This window comes from Amphibalanus amphitrite, unplaced genomic scaffold, assembly GCF_019059575.1.
Source record: "Amphibalanus amphitrite isolate SeventyFive unplaced genomic scaffold, NRLGWU_Aamphi_draft 000564F_arrow, whole genome shotgun sequence".
Lineage (NCBI taxonomy): Eukaryota > Metazoa > Arthropoda > Thecostraca > Balanomorpha > Balanidae > Amphibalanus > Amphibalanus amphitrite.
The window spans coordinates 169,647-191,414 of record NW_024882058.1 but is presented as its reverse complement, the minus strand read 5'-3'; the positions used below and the strand labels follow the sequence as shown (position 1 = coordinate 191,414).

The following is a 21,768-nucleotide window of genomic DNA, read 5'->3' as shown; positions in this document are numbered from 1 at the left end:
GCGAGGGTTAAACTGCATTGAAAACATGACTGAATGAATCTTGATAACGCATGAGATCCATCCAAGGCCATATATAGGATCCATCAGATATCTGAATGATTCAAAACTAGCTTCGAGCCGATTTTTTTTTTTATAACTCTGAGCTTTGAGACCTAGGTGCCCAAACTTCTTTGGACGATTGTTGAAATGTGATTTAAGTAATTGTAGAAATGTAAACCCGTGTTTACTGAAGGTGAATCGACATAATCAAAAGTGAAGAACATTACATTGTATTTAGCTTTAGGTTACATTTTAACAGAGCCAGGAGCGCAACCTCACTCCTTGAGCTCTCAATCCAGACTCCCCGCCCACAGTCAGCCGAACACCTGGCCGTGATCAGCTGAATGGGCGAAAACATAGTGCACCATGAGATGCTCCGATCGCGGCATCCGCTATATAAAACACTTTACTAATTGGTCAGTAAAGCCTCTAAGCATGAACAAGAGTGTTTACCATTCTAATAATATGCTGTACATAATAAAACATTTAATTGCATTATCTAGGACAGCTTCGAGTTCATACCTGAAGCAACAATTGAATAGCAGACGATCACGCGCAAAACCGTTGAATTAAATTCCTGTCCAGACATCATATGGTCACCGGGCTCCTCTCGCCGGTGAAACAGTTAAACTTTAATCGGCGCAAAGCTTGCCGATTACACTTCTCCCTCCTTTGAATGAAAGGCGTGCACTTACATCTAGAAACACTCATTGACACATGCGGCATCATCAGCACGCGCCACGCGACACCATAACACCGTGGTCGCTAGATGATGCTTGGCAGCATCCGGCTGACTTTGACTGGCAGTCAGCAACAACGAAAAACACAAACACGTCATCGCACAGCATCGCTCACTTATCAACTACCTAGCTGAACAGGTATGGCTAACCGTCAATGATGGCAATGGGTACCCTGGGTCCCATCCCAAACACAGGCTAACCAGACCATGCTATTTACATCCCATGCCATGATGCTCTGAACAGGCTGCTAGAGGGCTCCTACTCAAACTGAGTTTAATGACATTGACATGTCAATCAGAAACGTCCCCAGGGATTGACCGAATCTAGCTCGACGCGCACACTCTCTTTCCATAAAGAGTTAAACAAATCTGTCGCACTCCGGCGCCAGGAGCCAACCGATTGTCTGCTGAGCTAGTTAAAAGGAAAATCAGGGCGACTGATTTTACGTTAATTTGAGCGCACCTCTTACCTCTTGCCTTTTGAAGCATTAATGTTAATCAGGCTACCTACAAGACTGGAACAAAGCGATCAGGCGGTCGAGTCCGTCGCTCGGACCGTCTGGCTGGCACCGGCGGCGGTACCTCAGACCGCGGGGGTACCGGCGGACACTCGGGTGTCGGCACCGCCATCTGAACTGTGCCGGACGATTGCTCCTCAATCGCTGGCTCCTTACCTTGCACGGCTGTGCCGATGATGGGCAATCGTGCCCAGGCTGTGACACCAGCCGGGCCATCCACTGACCCACTGTCCACGGAGACCGACTCTGTCTCTGCTGGCGGCGTGGTCTGAGCGCGTGTCACCGGTGACGCAGCATCAGCACCAGCCTCATCCTGACTCTCAGTGACCTCTGGCACAGGTGGGGTAACTATCGGCTCAGTTCGCGGCTTCAAACGATTATGGTGAACCAGTCATGTTTTCCTGGAGCCCGTGACCTTGATACGATAGTTCAAGTCCCCTACCTTTGCTACAATCACCGCAGCCTTCCACGGTCTCACAAACTTGTAATATTGTCCCTTAGGAACCACAGCTTTGTGCAAAAATACCAAATCTCCCTCTTTGTATTCAAACTCATTCATTCGTTTTTCGTAGAACCGTTTGTTTTTCCCATGTGAAGCGTCAGATACCTGTAGCGCATGCTTGTGTGCAATTCTCAAAGACTCGCGTAGCTTATCTACATATTCTGTGACGGTCTGAGATTTGCTCGCGACTGGAACCTGGAGCTCAGCCTCCACAGGCAGGCGCGGCTCTTTACCGAACATGAGAAAAAACTTGTGTCATTCGCAGATGACACTCAGATCTGGATATCTGGTCGAAAACAGAACATATCTGATATGATTAATTCTTTGGAAAGCGAACTATCGCTGCTGTTTGACTGGTTTGCCCAAAACTCACTGAAGTTAAACTCATCAAAGACGCAGGTGATCGTTTTTGGAACCAGGGCCATGTTGAGGGATGTCCCCACAGTGTCTGTCAGAGTGGGCAATACTGCAGTCAGTGAATCCCGCGAAGTGAAGAATTTAGGCGTACACATGGATAGGCATCTGACATTCGGCAACCACATCGATCACCTCGTGAGAAAATGTACCGGAACTCTGTTAGGTTTAGTCCATGCTAGTCACGTAATACCTCACTCTGTTCTCAAGCAAGTCGTGTTGTCGTTAGTGCTGTCAACCATCCGGTACTGTATGTCAATTTATGGAACTTGCGGCATAACCCAGCTTCATCGCATACAGAAACTGATAAACTTCAGTGCCAGAGTCGTGTGTCGTAAGAAGAAATACGAACACATAAGTCATGAAACACGTCGTCTAGGATTTCTGACAGCATCAAAACTAGTCACGTATCACCAACTCTGTCTCGTGCGCCGTATACTTGCGACGGGGGAACCGCGGGAGTTGAGGTCGCTGTTCGTTGGTGTTGACCACGAGCATGGCACAAGACACGCAGACAGATTAGTGGTATCCCGTGCCAGAACCTGCGCGGGCGAGCGACGCTTATCCAATGTTGGACTGCGGAAGTTCAACAACTTACCGAGTGAAGTGCGGTGTGCTGTAACCATGGCCGGTTTTAAGCGTGCTTTGATGGCTGCACTGAGCGATGAGTGATGTTTATCTTTTAGCTGTGTATTTGTGTCTTTTATCCTTTTTATGTATACATACTTTTTATTTTTACAATAGAGATACTTCTACAATTTTTCAACTGTGACGTGACGTCTGAAAAGCCTCGGTTATGTGAGGATGTCGTTGAATAAACTGAATCTGAATCTGAATCTGAGAAAATACGGACTGTAGCCCAGCGCACTGTGCTCGAGCGATCTGTACCCCAGCATCAACAATGGGAGGTGCTCGTCCCACTGATCGTGATTGGCGTCGAGATACTTCGAAAGCATGTCGAGCAGAGTCCTCATCATCCTCTCGACCTTACCGTCACCCTCTGGATGATAGGCACTTATCTTTGTTTTCTCGATGCCGAAAAGACGACACATCTCGGCAATCACCTGTCCCGTGAAATTGGCGGCACAATCCGAATGGAGCTTTCTCGGGCACCCGTACCTGGAAAAGAATTCACTTACCAGAGTGGACGCTACTGTGGTGGCCGTCATATCCTTCAGCGGGAACACCTCACACCAGCACTCGGCGTCACTGGTAGGTTAGTCAGAAAATCGATCGCTACCGTCTCGAACGGCTCGGAAGCATGCAGTTCACCCAGCGCGGCTCTCGGTCTCGGCACCGGCTGACTTCTGGATGAACACCGCTCACAGCGCTTGCAGAACTCCTTGACGTCTGACAACATCCCTACCCAGAAGAAGCGTCGGGTCACTGCTGCGTGTAGTCTGTCCGGTCCGGGGTGACCGGCAGTCGGGCCGCTGTGCAGTGACGTCAGCACACCGGTCACAAGAGATCGCGGGATCACCAGCTGCAGCTGAAACTCATCTCTCGCCCTCCTGCGGTACTTTCGGTACAGGACACCGTCAAGAAGGGTCAGTCGGGACCACTGCCTCAGCAGGGGACGCAAGGACCTGTCGACACTGCGGCGATGTGGACGCTGTCCCGAGGAAAGATGCTTCACGATCTCTGAAATTGTTGCGTCCTTACCTTGCTCTTCTTTCATGAAGCTGGCGGACCACGGACTCTCATTGATCTGATGGCACCACGCTCCCTCAGTCTGCACGCCTGCGTCAGCTGTGCTCTCGGGGCGCCGGCTCAGACCACCAGCTGCTGTATTAGTGGCCCCCGGACGATAAGAAATGTCAAACTGATAATTGCCCAAAACTTCAAACCACCTGGCTAGCATGCCGGTGGGGTTCTTAAAGTTCAATAACCACTGCAGACTACTATGATCAGTACGTAGTTGAAATCTCGCTCCCTGAAGGTAGTGGTTAAAATGTTGCACAAAATGAACACACGCTAATAACTCGCGCTTCGTGGTAGAGTAATTTCTCTGTGACTTTGACAGCGTCTGGCTGCCGTACGCGACTGGACGCTCGACACCATTCTGCACCTGTAGCAAAACGGCTCCCATACACTCCCCACTGGCGTCCGTCTCCAAAATGAATGGACCTGCCTCTGAATCAAAACGCGGAAACGCAAGCACTGGTGACTCGCATAAGGCCTTTTTCAATGAAGCAAAAGCAATTTGAGCGCTGTCCGACCATTCAAAATTTTGATCCTTAATCGTGAGGCGGAATAGCGGCGCTGCAATATCCGCAAAGTTCTTAATGTACCTTTTAAAGTACGAAGCTAGCCCTAGAAAACTGGACATCTCCTTGGCTGATCTGGGCACAGGCCAGTCACGCACCTTCTCTACCTTGACAGGATCGGCCTTGATACCCTCCCCTGACACTTCATGTCCCAGATAGGTGACCTTTTTCCGGAAAAACTGACACTTTTTCAAGTTCAAAGTCAACCCTGCATCCATGAGACGACTCAAAACACAATCCAGTGACTCCAGAACACTCTGAAAGGTTGACCCGTGCACAATGATGTCATCAAAGTAACTCACACATTTTTCTGGCGCAATATCTCCTAGCACTAAGTTCAGCAGACGAGCACAGCTCGCTGGCGCTCCTGCGAGACCAAAACAAACCCGTGTGTACTGCAGACACGAGAAAGGTGTCACGATCGTTGCCTTTTCTCTATCCTCCGGTGCAATTGACATCTGATGGTAAGCCGAGTTCATATCAAGGGTACAAAATAGCGACGATCCCGACAGCGCGTCTAGCGTATCATCTATTCTGGCTATCGGATAGGCGGGGACTCGAGACACGGAGTTCAACCGACGTAAATCGGCCACTATTCTCGCCGACCCGTCCTTCTTGCGAACCACGCAAATTGGCGACGCCCACGTGCCCTCTGACTCCTCTAGGATCCCCTGTCTGACTAACTCGTCTAACTGAGCCTTCACCTCCTCTTTGAGGTGCGGCGGAATTCTACGTGGGGCCTGTCTGATCGGAGGGCTGTCACCCGTATCGATACGGTGCTCCACCAGAGTGGTGTGGCCCACATGACCATCGAACATTGACTCGTACTTTTTAAGGACGCGAAAAAGGGCAGCTTTCTGTGATGACGTAATATCTACTCCCTCTAAGTTCACTAATTCTTCCAAGTTCACAGACTCTTTAAGCTCAGACTCTTTGACTTTAGGCTCCTCTGAAAATCCTACCTCTAGCTGAGCCAGCTCAGCATGCTTGGGAACAGTAACAAAACGATCAGAGTTGTTTCGCAATACTAATGGAACGCTCGTGCCAGACACTTCCACTATGCTCCTCACAACCTCTAATCCCGGTTTATCCCAAGAAGGTTCAATCAGAGCAGAACCCCTGTAGTCACAATTGTGAGAAAACCCACGAACCACCGTCTCACTACCGGGTGGAACGGTAATATCTTTGCCCAGAACTACGGTTCCTACAGTCACTGCCTCCGCTGAAACAGATCGAACTGCCTCCGACGGCACAAAGCTCAGGCATCTCCGCTGCAGATCTATTACACAGGGTTGCACGTGCTGAAGGAAATCAATGCCAAACAGGCAGGGCACATCAATCACATCTGACACATAAAAGGGGACAGTCTTTTGTACGCGACCTATCTGAATGGAAAGGACAGTTCTCCCTAGGAGAGGCAACTGTTCCTGCGCGGCCGTCCGCGCCCGTGTCGCTGTCATGCTCAAAGTGGCGTTCGGTAAAGCATCAAACACTGCCTTATACTTATCGTCGAGCCCGTATCCAACAAACAGTTACACTCAACCCCACAGATCCTAGCCGGGAAAGTCATATCTGGGTTGAGCTGTACGCTGTCACCAGCATCATTTACTGTTCGGGAGGTGCCGCGGGACCCGGCCTCGGGCTTTGACCTGGGCCCCGGTCGGCGTTTCCCGACGGAGCTTGGCACACGGCTGCCAGGTGTCCCTTCTTACCACACGAGTGGCAGGTGCTATCACGAAAACGGCATCGGGACCGCACGTGATCAGCGCCACCACAGGCCCAGCAGGCGCGCGCTGGCGCCTCGTTTGACCGGGACGGCTGCGACCCGCGGCGCCGTCCGGTCCGCTCGGGGCGTCCGGGGCCGTCCAGACGCCGCTCGAGCTGCTCGATGCGATCGAGTATCAGGCGCAACATCGGCGCCTGCACCTCTACCTGCCGCACTGACGCGCTTCGCAGCACCTCAGCGCTGCGGATATTGCTCACCTTTTGCACGGCGGCCGGGAAATCAGTAATTCCCGCCATCACAATCTCTGAGCGATATTTCTCGGGGACGGCTGACAGAAAGTAGTTAAAAAGCAGACCATCAGTCGGCTGATCTGGGAAGGAGCGCCTTACCAGAGACTTAAACCGCACAAGGAACTCGTCCAGAGACTCGGCGGGGTCATACTTTAACTCGGTCAGACGAATGTGCGCGTCGATTGTGGTCCCCACTGTGAACGTTTCCCGCAAACCATTGAAAACGCTGTCCAGGGATCCTTTCTGACTCGAGCTCAGAGCATCATAAGCATCCCGTGCAATGCCTTCTAGGGTCAGTGGCAGAAAAGCCAGCTGCTGGTCCTCATCCCAGCCCTGAAGCCGACCAAACGTTTGAAAGTCCTCACGGAAACGGGACAATGAGCCCTTCCCACCGAAACGGGGTGCCGGTACAGTAGGTCTACTAAAAAAGTCCCCCGCTCCAGAGGCGGCCGGCCGGCCGAACCCCCGGATTCCAGCCCCGACTCTATTGCGCAGGCTGCGGCAGTGACACGGGTCAGGTCGCGGCGCACGGCGAGTGGGTCAGTTGGCGGCGGCCGGCCGTGGAGTGAGGACGCCGTGTGTGGGGCGCAGCGATGCCGCAGTGCAGAGGAGGGAAGATAGTGACTGCACGATGCCGGAAATGATGCCTTTGTGATCTAAATTAAACACCTGCACTGCAGTGCATATCCTCCCTTGCCCCATTCCTATTATGTATATCATAATCCTTCAATAATACGGAATGACCATTCAACGCAAGCAAGCAAACAAAACAACCCGTTTAGCGGCGACATCATCTCGGATAAAAAAGCGACAGTGATGATGAGAATTGACTTAGCGCGAGGGCAAATCGAGGGGTATATATGTATCATATGCCGAGTATTTTATTCCCATCTAGCAAATTAGGATTGGGGATCTTGTCCAACAAGTCAGCGGCCGTTCTAGACACAGATAAATACTTTGTTTTCGGTCGCATCCTTATCTGCAATAAATCGAAACGAGGTTTAACCCTCGCCGGCCGAGAAAAAGGGGTGGATGCCGCCACCTTGTATTATTTTTTGTGGTAGCTCAAAGCACACTGATGATAGAAGGCTGACATTTCACATGCCTTACATTTGATTCAAGCCGGATCATTTTAAATCAACCACGTTTTCATGTCAGGTCACTTAACCCGCGCGGGGCTGAAGTCTCCAGCCGAACGCGCGGGGCTGGGAGGGGGGGGGGGGGGGGGGTAAATTTTACCCCTGTTATCTCCCGAACTAATGGTCCGATTTGGAAAATTCAAACGCCCATCGAAAGATCTCATCATGAACAACTAAAAACATGTACTTAATTTAAAGTTTGAGGTCAAGGTCAAGGTCAGGTCAAGGGTACAAATTGCAAGTTCCTACAGTATCGGCCTTGCACCGTAGTTGCCGAAGAATGGAGTCATGGACTGAGACTGATTGCCCAAAACGTGTTCTTAGGCTACCAAGACAATATTCGCTGCATGCAATATCATTCAGAGGTCAAGGTCAAGGTCAGGTCAGGTCAGGTCACCAAAAACAAAATATAGAAAAGGGCATGTGCGACACATGTTTTATGGGTCATTTTACTCATAGAATTCAATAGGCACACTCAATAAGTGATGTGGACCACCTATGGATGATTTTCAGGTCGAGGTCAGGTCAAGGTCAGGTCAAGTGAGGTCAAATTTTGAAATTGGTTGTTAAGGCCTAAAAAGGTGTCTATCTGATGCAGTTTTTCACGGCGAATCGAATTGTGCTATTTTTGTTTTCGTACGAGGTCTAGAACTTCCAAAAAAATCATTTTTTCAAAAAAATTGTGTGTCGTGACGTCATAAAATTTTGAATAAATCCCACATTTTTTGAACCGATTCTTCTGAAAATTGGTATGTAGGTGCACATAGACCACTTCTCTGAAATATATTCCGGTTTTTTCGATACACTCAAAATTTTGGATGTTATAATTATTTTCCCAAAAAAATCAGTTTTTTGAAGAAAAAAAAATTGGGCCAAAATCCAAAATTTTCTAAAAACCGAGATAGCCATTTGATAAACAAAGTAGAATTACGTATAACCTTTTTGTTACGTCTTGATTCCTTTAAAAATGAAGATGTAAGCGGTGTTTGAAATTTTGCCGTTTTTGAGGCGAAAATGGCGAACATGACGTCACTAAAACGTCAATTTCTAAAAAAAAAAAATCCGACGGATTTCGCTCAAATTTTCAGAGAACGTGTCAAATTGATGTAAGAAAAGGTACTGAAAGTTTGGCGGCGCTGCGCGCCGCCGTTTTCGAGATATTGCAAAAATTCGCGAGGGGGGGGGGGGGGTAAAATTTACCCCCATCAGCCCCGCGCGGGTTAGCTATGACGTCTTAAGTAAACCTCTGCAGACTGCACGGTTGTCGGTGATAAAATGATGCAAATCCGTAATGCACTTAGTCTCATATAAGCATAATGGGAAAATATGGAAACTGTTAATTTGGCGTCGGAAATGACCTAAAACTATACCTCAAGCACATGAAATCGTGACTTCATACATTCTTGGCAAGGTTTAATGCTTCACTTTTGCATTGTTCAGTGTTCACCTTGCGTGACGGGGTGCTCGTCAATAGGAGTGCTTCGTCAATAACTCCCGATCAAAATGAGCTAGCCAGTCGGGACAGCCATCAATGGACTCTGCAAGACTTGCCGAATCAAATGTTATGCAACATGTCCTCCTTTCAACAGCTTCGTGACCTGTGTTGCCCTAACATGACATTGACCTAAACATCCTAAATTGCTTCACCTAAGCAAAATAGCATATAAATCGACGCGTCTGAGAACAGAAAACACGATTGTATCGAAATGACGATAATGCGACCATTTTTTGCGAAGTTTTTCACCAAAAACCAATCCAATGCCGTGGGGCCCTTGACCTGCCCTAAGAGGTCACTGATATTTTAAAATGGGGTAACAGTCGCTGCGTCACGTAACGACGCAAACGCTCGTTTTTTTCCGCGAGGCTCTAGCAGTTAGCTCAATTATAGGAGCTAAACATGAGGTTGGGGAATCGCTCCCTTCTCACTCACTATTTGGCCGGGATAGTGTTCGCAATTATTGTTAAAATCTAACATTTTAAGATTTCAAATGACCCATTTGTTTCCGTCCAAGTCTTTCAATTGAAGGTCATAACACCAGGTCACGTCAAGTGACCTTACCTCAAGGAAAGTTCCTGTGCTCATCATATCTAAATGCATCGACTAACCGATCGCTTTAGAACCTTCAGCGATTTCAATGGGCAACAGTAATGTATTTGAAACGTTTACTTTGCAAGTTTGACATTGCTGACAGAAAGGTCGAGTCAATTTTGAGATCGCTAAAGTCAATGGGAGAAAGTTGAACTGCGCTTTTTTGGACGGAACGCATAATAAACACTCTGAAGTCTGAAAACATGTGGTGCCTGATGAGATACAATACTGAATGAGAAAATTGTTTGTTTTGTTGGGAGCCATCTTTTTCGGTCTGAGAAGGCCCTTGCAGAGCTATAACATAACTATGCTCTGGTGTAGAAATTTGGTTGTGCGAGCCAGTGACAGTGATCTGCGGAAGTGTGACTGTTCCCGTGGGACGATTGCCCTGTCGGGGCATTCCAGTCGTCTCCCCAACGGTCACCCGAAGAGGATTATGTGTCCTGGAATGGAACCGACATCAACTATGCAGGTTGGCTGGTGGGGTGACCTCCAGTCCAGAGAGGGAAGCATGAAGACTAGGGGCGATGCGAATTGGTTTTTCCTGAGGATAGCGAGGACGGAAGGAATCTAGCACCCTTGACCCTTCCTTATACTGAATGTATCTCAGGCTGTTAATCTCCTAAGCGTTTTTTTTTCTCGACATCGTCAAGGTGTCATTAATAAAAGTATGAAATCCGGGAGGATAAATTAAATATAGAAATTGTGGCCAACAGAACATTATCAGTTGCGTTCAACATACTCGTAAGCATGATCACACACCCAGCTTACACGTGAGCCATGTAATAAATATTTTTGATAGACATGCTTAAGTTATGAAATCATCTAAAGTGTTTGTAAAGTTCCACGATACGGATCTAATATCCTGCTATGCATCATGACTATTTCTGGTCAGGTCATGTCTTTGAACATCGGCCAAATTCTTCAAATGACCTTAAAAGATCAACTTTTGATTCATTCGAGCGTTTTGATAAGAGGAACACGAGGCTGGTAAAATTAATTGCATGCAAGTTTAGCTTAAAACTTTTAGTGTTTGTGGAAAAGCAACTTGTTTTCTCATAATACCGATGATGGCAGTTGCTGTTATTTAGGTACGTGCTTAGCCGTTGACCTTAATTAAATCTGACAATATTATTCAGACATAGCGGTAAACGAGCTGCTTGTTGTGTTAGGTAATAGGTTAGGCTCTTTCGGTCAATTTCAGAGTGGTAAGGATGACAGGAATTAGGGGGAGACAGGGGGCCTGGGCGGGAGTCCTGGGCCTCATGCTCCGCTGGGGCCGAGCCCATCACGTGGGTTGGATTGCCCTGACACATGGATAGCCGTGGGCGGTGTTTCACGGCCCCGCGCTGCAGCACGCTGCGCTGCGCTGCCATGCATTGTTGCGGCGGTTGATATGAATTCGGCTCCACGCTAGCGTTATGAGCTTCCGAGTCTGTTGATGCATCCATGGAAATTGGAAACCCAATGCACCGGTGCGCGCAACGCACCCTGTCCAAGCAAAATTTTATCATCGATGACCTCTGGTGACATGATCTTTTGCTCTGACCCGATCTAAAATTGGCTGAAGTATCTTTTCTTCTTTTTGCTACTTTTGACACTACTTCGAATACCACTTAAATGCTCAAAGCTGAGTTATAAGAATGATGCTCAATCCCCATTTCCACTCCAACAGGGCTTGAGAGTCTAGGCAGTAGGCATTCCTGTGGGGCACTGGCTAACAATGACTATCTTATAATCATTGTGGCCATGAACATCTACTGCCATTCATTAACACCGGTTTCGCTGCGCTGAGCGGTGGCCGTCCCGTTTGTTGGATTCTACAGATGGCTGGCGGAAAGCGTTACCGGCCGCCCGTCCACCGCCCGCGGGCCGGACCGAGCGGTCCCGCTGACCCTACCTGACCTGAGCCCGGCGCGATATGGGACGGGCAGACGGGGGTTCGGCTCAGCGAAGGCAGCGCCCACTGGTGCTGGGGACTTTTTTAATAGACCTACTGTACATTAAAAGAACTCATTTTAAATTCCTGCTTAGGTACCACATTAACTGGTTAGCCAAACCTGACCTAGCTTTACAGTGAACTCTAATATCATTTCCATTGCGTATTCACTTTGATTTTTTCGCACATTGCTTTGACACCACTACTGAATTGTTCATTGTCAAACACTCAAAACACAGTTCACCGACCCCGAAATCCCAGTTCCCCAGGCACAGTACCGTGAGTGCAGTGACTGCCAGTCCTCTCCATCCGGCGCCTTGCCTGCTGCTCCTCGAATCAGCTGACGCGGTCCAGTGCAGCGCCAACGGGCCGCAGAGCTGGGCAGAGCTCCGAGCCGAGTCGCGGTGGACAATACGGCCGGCTGGTGCCGACCACCAGCAGCGAGGAGGTCGGACGCCAATCGCTATGGCGGTGCCGACTCGTCCAGGGGGATGTCGTCCCGGTTCTTCCCATGTATTATTCGCCAATCAGCTTAACACTACCGGTGACGTCACTGGAGGACCGCCAATCGGGGCCGGCGCGGCCGGCCGGCCGGCCGGGCCCGTAGAAGGCCAAACGCAGACGTTTTCAGAAAAGCGTAAGCCGTATAGATACAGTCGTGGGTGGATTTTTGCTGTGATTCGGCTCTCCAAGAGTGCGTCAGGGTACCAGGACCCGGACAAAGGTCATGGTGAACCGGCATCTGATAAAATCCGCTCACCACTTAGCAGCCGACTTCGACCCTTCACCCTCGTAAAACACAAAAGCTTGCCGGTCATCAATCCACCTGCATCTCTGCATCTGCTTACTACCTATATCGACTAGTTACTGCAGCCGTTTTGAAGCGGCTCACGGCCGATAACACACCGGGCGTGCGCTAGCCGTCGGTGCTAAGCGCTAACCATTGAGTGCGCACTGCGCGTGGCCGACTGCCGCCCCGATGGCGCTGGCCCCCGGCACCGGCGCGGCGCTGCTGACCCATGGGGGGGGGCTGCTAATTAGTTGAGCCGGAATTGGGATAGAAGCCGGTATGGGATTGGGATAGAAGCTCAGCGAGACTAAGGGATTGTGTGATGCCTTCGGTAGGCCCCTCAAAATCACCTGTGTGGGGCCCTCAGGGCCGCCGGTTATGAAGCCTTTGGAGGCACTGGTGTGGGCCCTCACAGGTACCGGTGTGAGGCTCTCAGATGCATTGGTGCGGGGTCCCCAGAGGTGCCACTGTGGGCCCTCAGAGGCGCCGGTGAGGGTCCTCACAGTTGCCGTTGTGGGCCCTCAGAGACACTGCATGCAGTGTGGGGTTGTCACAGTCGGGTGTGGGACCCTTAGAGCTGCTGGCTCGAAACTTTACAGGCCGACAGGGGCTCTCAAGAGGTCTGCGGTGCCTTCGGGAGCCCTGTGGAGTCCTTAGAGACCAGCAAGATACATTCAAACGCCAGTGGGGCCCTCAGAGTCGTCGGTGTGGGGCCTTCAAAAGTCACCGGTGAGTGGCCGTCCGATGCGCAGGTCCCGTCTGAGGCCGTCAGAGGCTCCGGCGTTGAGCCCCCAGATCGCCGCCGATATGAAGCACTGGTTTCGGGACCTCATTCAAGGGTGCTGGTCGCACTCAGAGGTGGCAGTGTGGGCCCTCAGCTAGGCACCGGTGTGAGGCCTTCACAGCCGCCGGTGAGGGCCCTCGCAGGCGCCGTTGTGGGGGCCTTCAACCATTGGTTTAGGGGGTCATCGCAGGCGTTTGTGGAACCCTTGGAGCTGCTGGTCCCTGATAGGCCGGTAAGGGCCCGCAGAGGCCGGCAAGTAGCCCTCAGAGGTCGCCAATAGGCCCTGAGAAGCCGGCAAGGGGCCCTCAAAGGCCGACAAGGGACACTAAAAAGCAGGTGTGGGGCTCTTATGGATAGAAGTGTGGCTCTTCAGAGCACATAAGGTGTTCTTCAGAGCATGGGGCCCTTCTGAGTCGAAAGATGCCAGCGTGGACTCTCAGCCGCCAATTGGCGTCGCAAGGCCCCTCGGGCCCGAGAGGCCCCCTGATCCGATGGGGGCACGTGCCCCCTGCTTCCCCCCCCCGATGCAGATGGAGAATGCAATCGGCGGTGCGGGCACAACAATTGCAATTGTTCCTTCTCCCGTCGCGAGGTCGCCCATCCGACCCATATCCCATGATTGTCAACCCTGGGGCTCGGGTCGGCAATGTACCGGCAAGGAAATCAGCTTTAGGTGAGTAAAAAAGTTATTAAGAGTCATTGGTTGTCGTTACGTTCAGTAATAACAACTATACGGTGCCAAATGTACCCGACGTACAGCTTGGAGCCGGGCGCCGCCCGGTCTCCACCAGTGACGTCACGCTAATGCTTAGCGACCGGTCCATTGGAAATCGCGGGATGATTCTACCTCTCTTATACGGCCTTGGACTCGTCACTCGCTCACCACTCGCGCACCAAATCACTGAGCACTGCACACCGAATTCGCAGGCCGCAGCAGCGTGACGGCTGGGCCGAGATCACCGCAAGCCACTGCGCACTGATCGCTGTCTCTCAGCCTCCTCACGGACGTCACCTCCATCACAGCTGAGACTGCAGGTAGCCGGTAGGTACCACGAAGATTGTAGAAGCAGGGAAACAGCGCGGTCCAGGACTAGGCTCCTCTTGCTTCGATAGCCCTGGGCTGGTCGATCTCCATGACGGCTTGTAACTGGTCCATCTTCCGATAAACTTGATGAGTAAATGTGTTGCAGCAACGGCGCTCAGTCGACACTTGCAAAGCCAAGTGGACCGAGGATCAGTCGACCGTAGCACAGCTCAAGAAGCGGAGCTCAGTGCTAGCGGGAACAGACGGCACTGCTGGACAGTCGCCGTGCAGCGGCCAACATGCCGCAGTCTTCAGTCGGGACAAAAGGCGAAGTCGACCGACCTTACCGGCTAACTGACAACTCGTCAGAGTGTTGCAGAGCCGGAAAACCAACAGCAGACATCTTGAATGGCGATAGCTGCTCCGAAGATTTCAAACAGTCAGTTGAATTCTTGAATTCTTCATCTTGAGGCCGCGAAAGCCGAGGACGTCGGTTCGGGCTCCAAACTTCATTTCGACTAAGTCGATCCCACCGCTGCCACCAAATGAAAACCCGTGTTTACTGAAGGTGAATCGACATAATCAAAAGTGAAGAACATTACATTGTATTTAGCTTTAGGTTACATTTTAACAGAGCCAGGAGCGCAACCTCACTCCTTGAGCTTTCGATCCAGACTCCCCCCCGCCCACAGTCAGCCCAAGGCTATAGAACTCCAGGTAAGGACACCAGCCGTTTGACCTTGAACGCCGCCGGCCGGCCGATGACGTCATTGGAGGCAAGCCGGCTCGGCGGACACACAAGGCGAATGCATAACGGAGGGGCGTTGGAGCGTTGCGGGAGCCGGGGAGATATTTTAATGTGGTTGCATACCACCATTGTTATGTTGATTGATCTACAGACTGCATTCTTTTAAACCTCGATGCATCCTAGGCCTGGATGGTGCGTACATTCGTGGAACGATCACCCCGTCCGACGTCCGTGGTCGAAGCTGTCGTAGTATTAAAGACATTAGACGGGTGCAATAACGGCGATCCGATCCCGTCTCTGGCGAATGTAAAGGGGTCGTAAGGACCCAGGCCGAATCTGACCGTCTATTTTTAGGGAAACGGGGTGGGTGAATTGACAACCGATGGCTTAACCCTCGCCGGCCGAGGGGGGGGGGGCGGGTGCCGCCCCCCCCCATAGGGTTTTTTTTTCGCAATAGCTCCAAACACGCTGGCGATAGAGAGCTGAAACTTGGCATACCTGACCTTTGATCCAAGCCGCATCTTTTGACACCAACCGCATTTTTGGGTCAGGTCAGGTCACTGACCTATGACGTCATAAGTGAACCTCTGCACGGTCTTCAGATGTCGCAACTTCGCAACGCCCTCACTGCCAGAGGAGATGTCACAGGGAAATGAAACTTGCAGGATCTAGTATCCATTATGAGTCCCACAACTTGTATATCTCGGATTTTTCCTAAAGGTCATATGAGGTCAGGTCATTTTCGTGACCTCACCATTATAAGTCAATGGGGAAAAATTCAAACTGCTATTCTGGCGCCGGGAACGATCTCCAACTATCTCAAGCACACAGAATCGTGATTTTATGCACTCCTTGCAAGGTTAGATGCGTCACTTTTGCAATGTTGACCTTGCGTGACGTCATTTATGACGTCATCAAGGTCATATTAGTTTTTCGTCAATAACTCTTGATCAAATTGAGCTAGCGAGTCGGAAAAGCCACCAATGGACTCAGGAAGACCTGCCGAATCGAATGATATCGACATGACCCCTTTCAACCAACTTCGTGACCTGGGGGTGCTGACCTGACCTGGACCTGAGGTCAACACCCCAAGTTGACCTGACCCGGACAAAAAGCATATCATTCGACGCGCCTGAGCGAGACGAACACGATGCTGCCAAAATCGGCGCTCTGCGGCCGTTTTTTGCGAAGTTATTCACCAAAAACGGAACCGTACCTTGGGGCACTTGACCTGACCTCAGAGGTCACCGGTTGACCTAGGACCTTAAAATCGGGTACCAATCTCTGCGTCTCGTAACGGCGCACACGCTCGTATTTTCCGCGACGCGCTAGCTCCACCAGGGGCGAAACGGCGAGGGGGGGTCGTACCCGCCCCCCCCCCCTCGGCCGGCGCGTATGTAGAAAACCAATAGGTCCGGCCACAGTGTATATAAATACAGTGGCGGCAAATGCGCTTGGTCACGTGACCAAATCTGCACGTGCGGTTGTGGCGAGGGCACTTCCCGAAACTCTGGTGCCAACGGCCTCGCGGCGCCCATAGAGAATACATGGGACCTTTTCTTTTCAGACATATCGTGTCTAAACCAAGCCATTTAGTGCAAGGATACGACTGGTTTGAGATTCAGTAGTCTTTTGGCTACAAGTTGGCATAAGAAACGTATTTTTATCGGCAAAATTCGCAAAGTACCAGGTGGTTTTCCGATACCCTGCACGCCTCCTTACCCCCGGCGGCCGACCGGAGGAGTCAGTAGCGCTCCACTCACGACTTTTGGCGATAGCTCAAAACACCTTACAGCTAGAGGGCTGCTATTTGGCACACCTTATCTTTGCTTCCATACGCATCTTTGGAAACCAATTGCATTTCCGTCTCAGGTCAGGTCACTGACTTATGACGTCACACGTGAACCTCTGCAATAGTCCCAAAATACCGAAACTTCGCAATGCCCTCGGTGCCAGAGGAGCTGTCACAGCGAGATGATACTTACAGGACCTAGTATCCTCTAGGAGTCTCAAAACTTGTATATCTCAGATTTCTCCTAGAGGTCACATGAGGTCAGGCCGATCGCGCGACGTCACCATTACAAGTCAATGGGGAAAATATGGAATCTGTAATTTTGACGCCGAGAATGATCTAAACCTAGCTCAAGCACATGGAATCGCAATTTCATGCAATTCTTGCAATGTCCAATGCTTCACTTTTGCATCTTTAACCTCGCGTGACGTCATTCATGACGTCACAAATGTCACAAGTTTTTTCGTCAATAACTCCTGATAAAATTGAGCTGGCAAGTCGGAAAAGTCGCCAATAGACTCGGAAAGACCTACCGAATCGAATGATGTGCGATATAACCTCCTCCGACCAAGTTCGTGACCTGAGTGCCTCTGACCTGGCTTTGATCCGATGTGAACACCTTATGTTGACCCCACCCAAACAAAAGTGTACCATTTTGACGCACCGGAGCATGACAAACATGATGGTACTAAAATAGCGACTCTGCGCCGTTTTTTGACAAAGTTATTTTTCAAAACCCGAAATCGTATTTTGGCCCTCGGGGCACTTGACCTGACCCTCAGAGGGCATCAGTTGACCTGAGACTTTTAAACCGTGCATCAATCGCTGCGTCCCCGGTCCCGTAACGGCACACATGCTCGTTTTTCCCGCGAGGCTAGCTCAATTAAGGCGAGGGAGTCGTACCCGCCCACTCTCGCGGCTGGGGCGTAGGTATGTAAAAAAAAACTAAGAAGTCTGGTGATGATTGATGCAAGATTCTTACAAATAATGGTAGATGAAGGTAGGGCATCAGTTATTAAAGATAGGTAAAAAACAAATTTGCAGCCCTCAGTAGCATTGATTTATGCATTAAGAGTTATAGAACCATAGGCGGCGGAACGGGGAGGGCACCGGGGCACCGTGCCCCCTATAATTTTGGCATTTTAACATTAGCCCTATGGGCGTTGCATGGATAGAATCGGACCGAAAGTCGGCAGTGCCCCACCCCCCTTAATTGAAGGTGTTCCGCCGCTACTGCATAGAACAACTGTAAGCTGGAGGCTCAGCTTTTCAGTTTCTACCTATGCCCGCAAACACAATAAAATCAATGGAAGAGTAATAATAGATTAATTGCATTTTATTGATGCTATTCAAGTATCAATGGTAACTATGTCACCGATGATTCAATATTATTTGCACGGTATCATTTACCACCACACGCCTAAATATTTAGTATCTAAAATAATGCAGTAAAATAAGCTGCGCCACGTCTGTCGACAAAATCTGGTGCCAACTCAAGGTCACACGGAAAATGTGGTCACGTGACCAATGTCCGGCAGCTGGGTCCGGCGAGGGTTAAGAGATGATGAGAAGGGATCCAGTCGTCGATTGTCGTTTGACAGACAACACATGTTGTACTGGGCGTATGACCATCAGAGGTAATGCCTGAACGAAGGCAAGCATAATTGGTCTGTCATACTGTTTAGGAATATAAAATGGTAATGGAGATCATTGAGGATATGATCTCTATATTACGGGAATTCACTAATTACTACGGCCGCCGGAGCTGTTGTTTTGCCATCGGTCCCAGGCAACTACAGGGAGCTGCAGTACCCGGCGGCCGCGGCCACCTCGCCGACTCGCAGGTCCTGTGGGATTCCGTGATGCTTTAGTGCTTCACCCACAGAAGCACGGGCATAGCAGTAGGATGTGGGGCTAGGTGTCTGTCCACCTCTTCATTGAAAGAACAACGTATACAGCGCCTGGTCCCGCCGAAGCTCGGTATCGACCGTGACTTATTCACAACTGGCGGATCCAGGAAGCGGTCTTGGACACTGCGGGGGCTTACCCCAAAAAGGTTTCTCGAAATTAATTTTAAAAAACTCGGATTTCGGTTCCTTGCGCATTGCTGTGCAGTGTGATTAGCCAACATTTCCTCAGAAAAGTTGTGAAGTTTTCTTTTATTCTCGAAAAGCGATTTCGGGCGCTGCCCTCAGCCCTGGTTGTGGGGGAAGACATTGGCCCCAAATGCCTTCCCCTGGATCCGCCAGTGGGCTGCCCCACTCCGAGCTTGACTAAAAACGTCTTCAAACCCCACCAGAAACCGATGGTAAGGTGAATTTAAATCCAATAACTCATCTCTGTCTGCCCGCCTAAATATACTACACATGGTACGGCGCCCGGCCCTGTCGGGGCTATGAGCCGATCGTGATATTTTCGGCTTTCCCCATCCCAAGCTCGATTAGAAACGTTCTCCTTCCCCACCCGATTGCTGATGTCAATTCAAATTCAATACCTCATCTCTGTCTGCCCGACCATAACCCACCCTCACCGTGCATAACCCATTCATTGCACACCGTTCAGCGCCCGGCCCCGCCAGAAGCACGGTGACTGCCAGAAGTATCCTAGCGCGCTGAGCTGTTGCCTCCAGCCGCGTCATCGCGAGGCCCCGCGCGGCCCATAAATGAATACATTGCGCGAATAGCCGTGTCGCCCCCCTGAGTCAGCCGAACACCTGGCCGTGATCAGCTGAATGGGCGAAAACATAGTGCACCTTGAGATGCTCCGATCGCGGCATCCGCTATATAAAACACTTTACTAATTGGTCAGTAAAGCCTCTAAGCATGAACAAGAGTGTTTAACATTCTAATAATATGCTGTACATAATAAAACATTTAATTGCATTATCTAGGACAGCTTCGAGTTCATACCTGAAGCAACAATTGAATAGCAGACGATCACGCGCAAAACCGTTGAATTAAATTCCTGTCCAGACATCATATGGTCACCGGGCTCCTCTCGCCGGTGAAACAGTTAAACTTTAATCGGCGCAAAGCTTGTCGATTACAGAAACATGGATTCAGATGTAACTGACAGTGAAGAAAACAGCGATTTGCCTTCCCAAGAGCTGGCAGATAGAGTGGCGGAATGCGTTCCAGCGAACACAAGAAAGACGACGGAATGGGCTGTAACAACGTATAGACGATGGGCGCAGCGCAGACCAAATGTTCGCTACGTCAAAGAAGACCTCCTTGCATACCGAAACGACCTACAGGCATTGGACCAGAGCCTGTATAAATTTTTCAGTGAGGTCCACACTACCGGCGGCCCTGGCTTTACGCCAAGTTCCCTTCAAGTACTGCGAGCGGGCCTGCAGAGATACATGTCAGAGCACGACCCAGACATGCCACTGATGTCGGCTGATTCTACATTCCGGCGCTCCAACGCAGCATTCAAGGCTGCTAAGAGACGCTACGCCCTAGATGGCACGAATCGTGCTGCAAACCAAATGAAGCAGCCATTGGACCCGGCGGATCAAGAGCTAGTAAGGAGGTACTTCGCCACTCCTGAGACGTACATCAATCCCACGATCCTGCAGCAATATGTGTACTACATGCTCTCCATGACGTTCGGCTACAGGGGTCGGGAAGTATGGCGTCAGCTCCGCAAGGACAGCTTTGTGGAGGAGCGCGACCAGCATGGCAAGCTCCGATACGTCATCGACCAAGCTATCATGGAAAAGAACTACCAACACACGGGGCCCAATGCGACCTGTCGCAGAGCTACACAAATCACAGATGACGTAGAAGCTGGAGTTTACATGTTTTCTACTCTCAAACTGTACCTGTCGAAACTCCATCCAGAGCAGGATGCTTTCTTGCAGAAGGCAAAGAATGATCGCCAGATGGCTGTTGAGCCAGACGCTGCGTGCTGGTATGTGAACGCACCACTCGGTAAACATACCATTGATCAGCTGATGCCAAGAATCAGCGCCGCAGCGGGGACATCAAGACGGTACACAAATCACTGTGTGCGTCACACCCTCGGCACCAACATGCTACGGCTGGGGTACCCGATCACAGTCATACAGGCGCGGCTTCGACTGAGATCGTCAATGACACTACAGTGGTACACGGGCCATCGCACGGCAGAAGAACTGCAGGACGAGACCCGCGCTATCACCCGGCCACTGCGCGGGGTGGCGCCGCCACAGACCGAGGCTGGAGATGGTGCAGTGGCAGGACCGTCCTCAGCTCCCCAGTACGTGGCGCCGCCGGCCAGTGGCCCTGAAGCGTCAAAGGAGACGTCCAAAGAAGCCCCAGTATCTGTACCTGCGGGTTCACGACGTGATCATCCGCCACAGCATGTAGCGCCACGCACCGTGACCGACGCACGTGCACCGCGCCTTCCGCCAGGTGCTGGCATTGAGCGCTGGGATGCTCCCGTAGGGGTTGTGCCACTGCACCAAGCGGATGTAACAAGACCACCGCCGCCTCTGCCGCTCTGGGCCAGAGGTGACGCGACGCCGAAGGTGTATTCTGGAGTGTTCCACAACTGTGTCTTCCATTAGTTGGGCGCAATGATGTTCGCGCCCGTGAAAGTCCGAAAATTATTTGATGTGCAGCCTACTCAATGGTACAGCCTGTTATTTCTTTGTGTCTTTGTGTGTAAAACCGAGTGTGTCGCAAGCCAATAAAGTTGGTTCTTTTCTTAAAGGGACCCTCCCACCTTAACATTACATTTGAGTTGAGATAGCCAAAATGGGGTCCCTGGCTCACAATTACCGGTTTCGGCACTCACAACATCGAGAAATCCCTTAAATCGGAAATATTGAATTTCAAAATTGCAGCATTTTGATTCAGAGGGGCTAATGCATAGGAATACCCCTCTGAATGTGTGACGTCAGCGCAGATATCTAACGATTTTTAAATGTTTGACTAAAACGTTTTGTAGCACGCGGTGGTATATACTGCTTTGCGCGCAACATCT

The 21,768-nt window shown here is 50.6% G+C and overlaps 1 protein-coding gene across 1 annotated transcript; it reads left to right on the top strand.

Moving 5' to 3' along the window:
- Positions 1–73: 73 nt before the first annotated feature.
- LOC122393940 lies at positions 74–21,463 on the top strand. The gene is made up of 2 exons (XM_043390422.1): positions 74–209; positions 19,851–21,463. The coding sequence occupies exon 2, from the start codon at positions 19,853–19,855 to the stop codon at positions 21,347–21,349; it is 1,497 nt and encodes a 498-aa protein (XP_043246357.1). The 5' UTR covers positions 74–209; positions 19,851–19,852; the 3' UTR covers positions 21,350–21,463.
- The last annotated feature ends 305 nt before the right edge of the window (positions 21,464–21,768 follow it).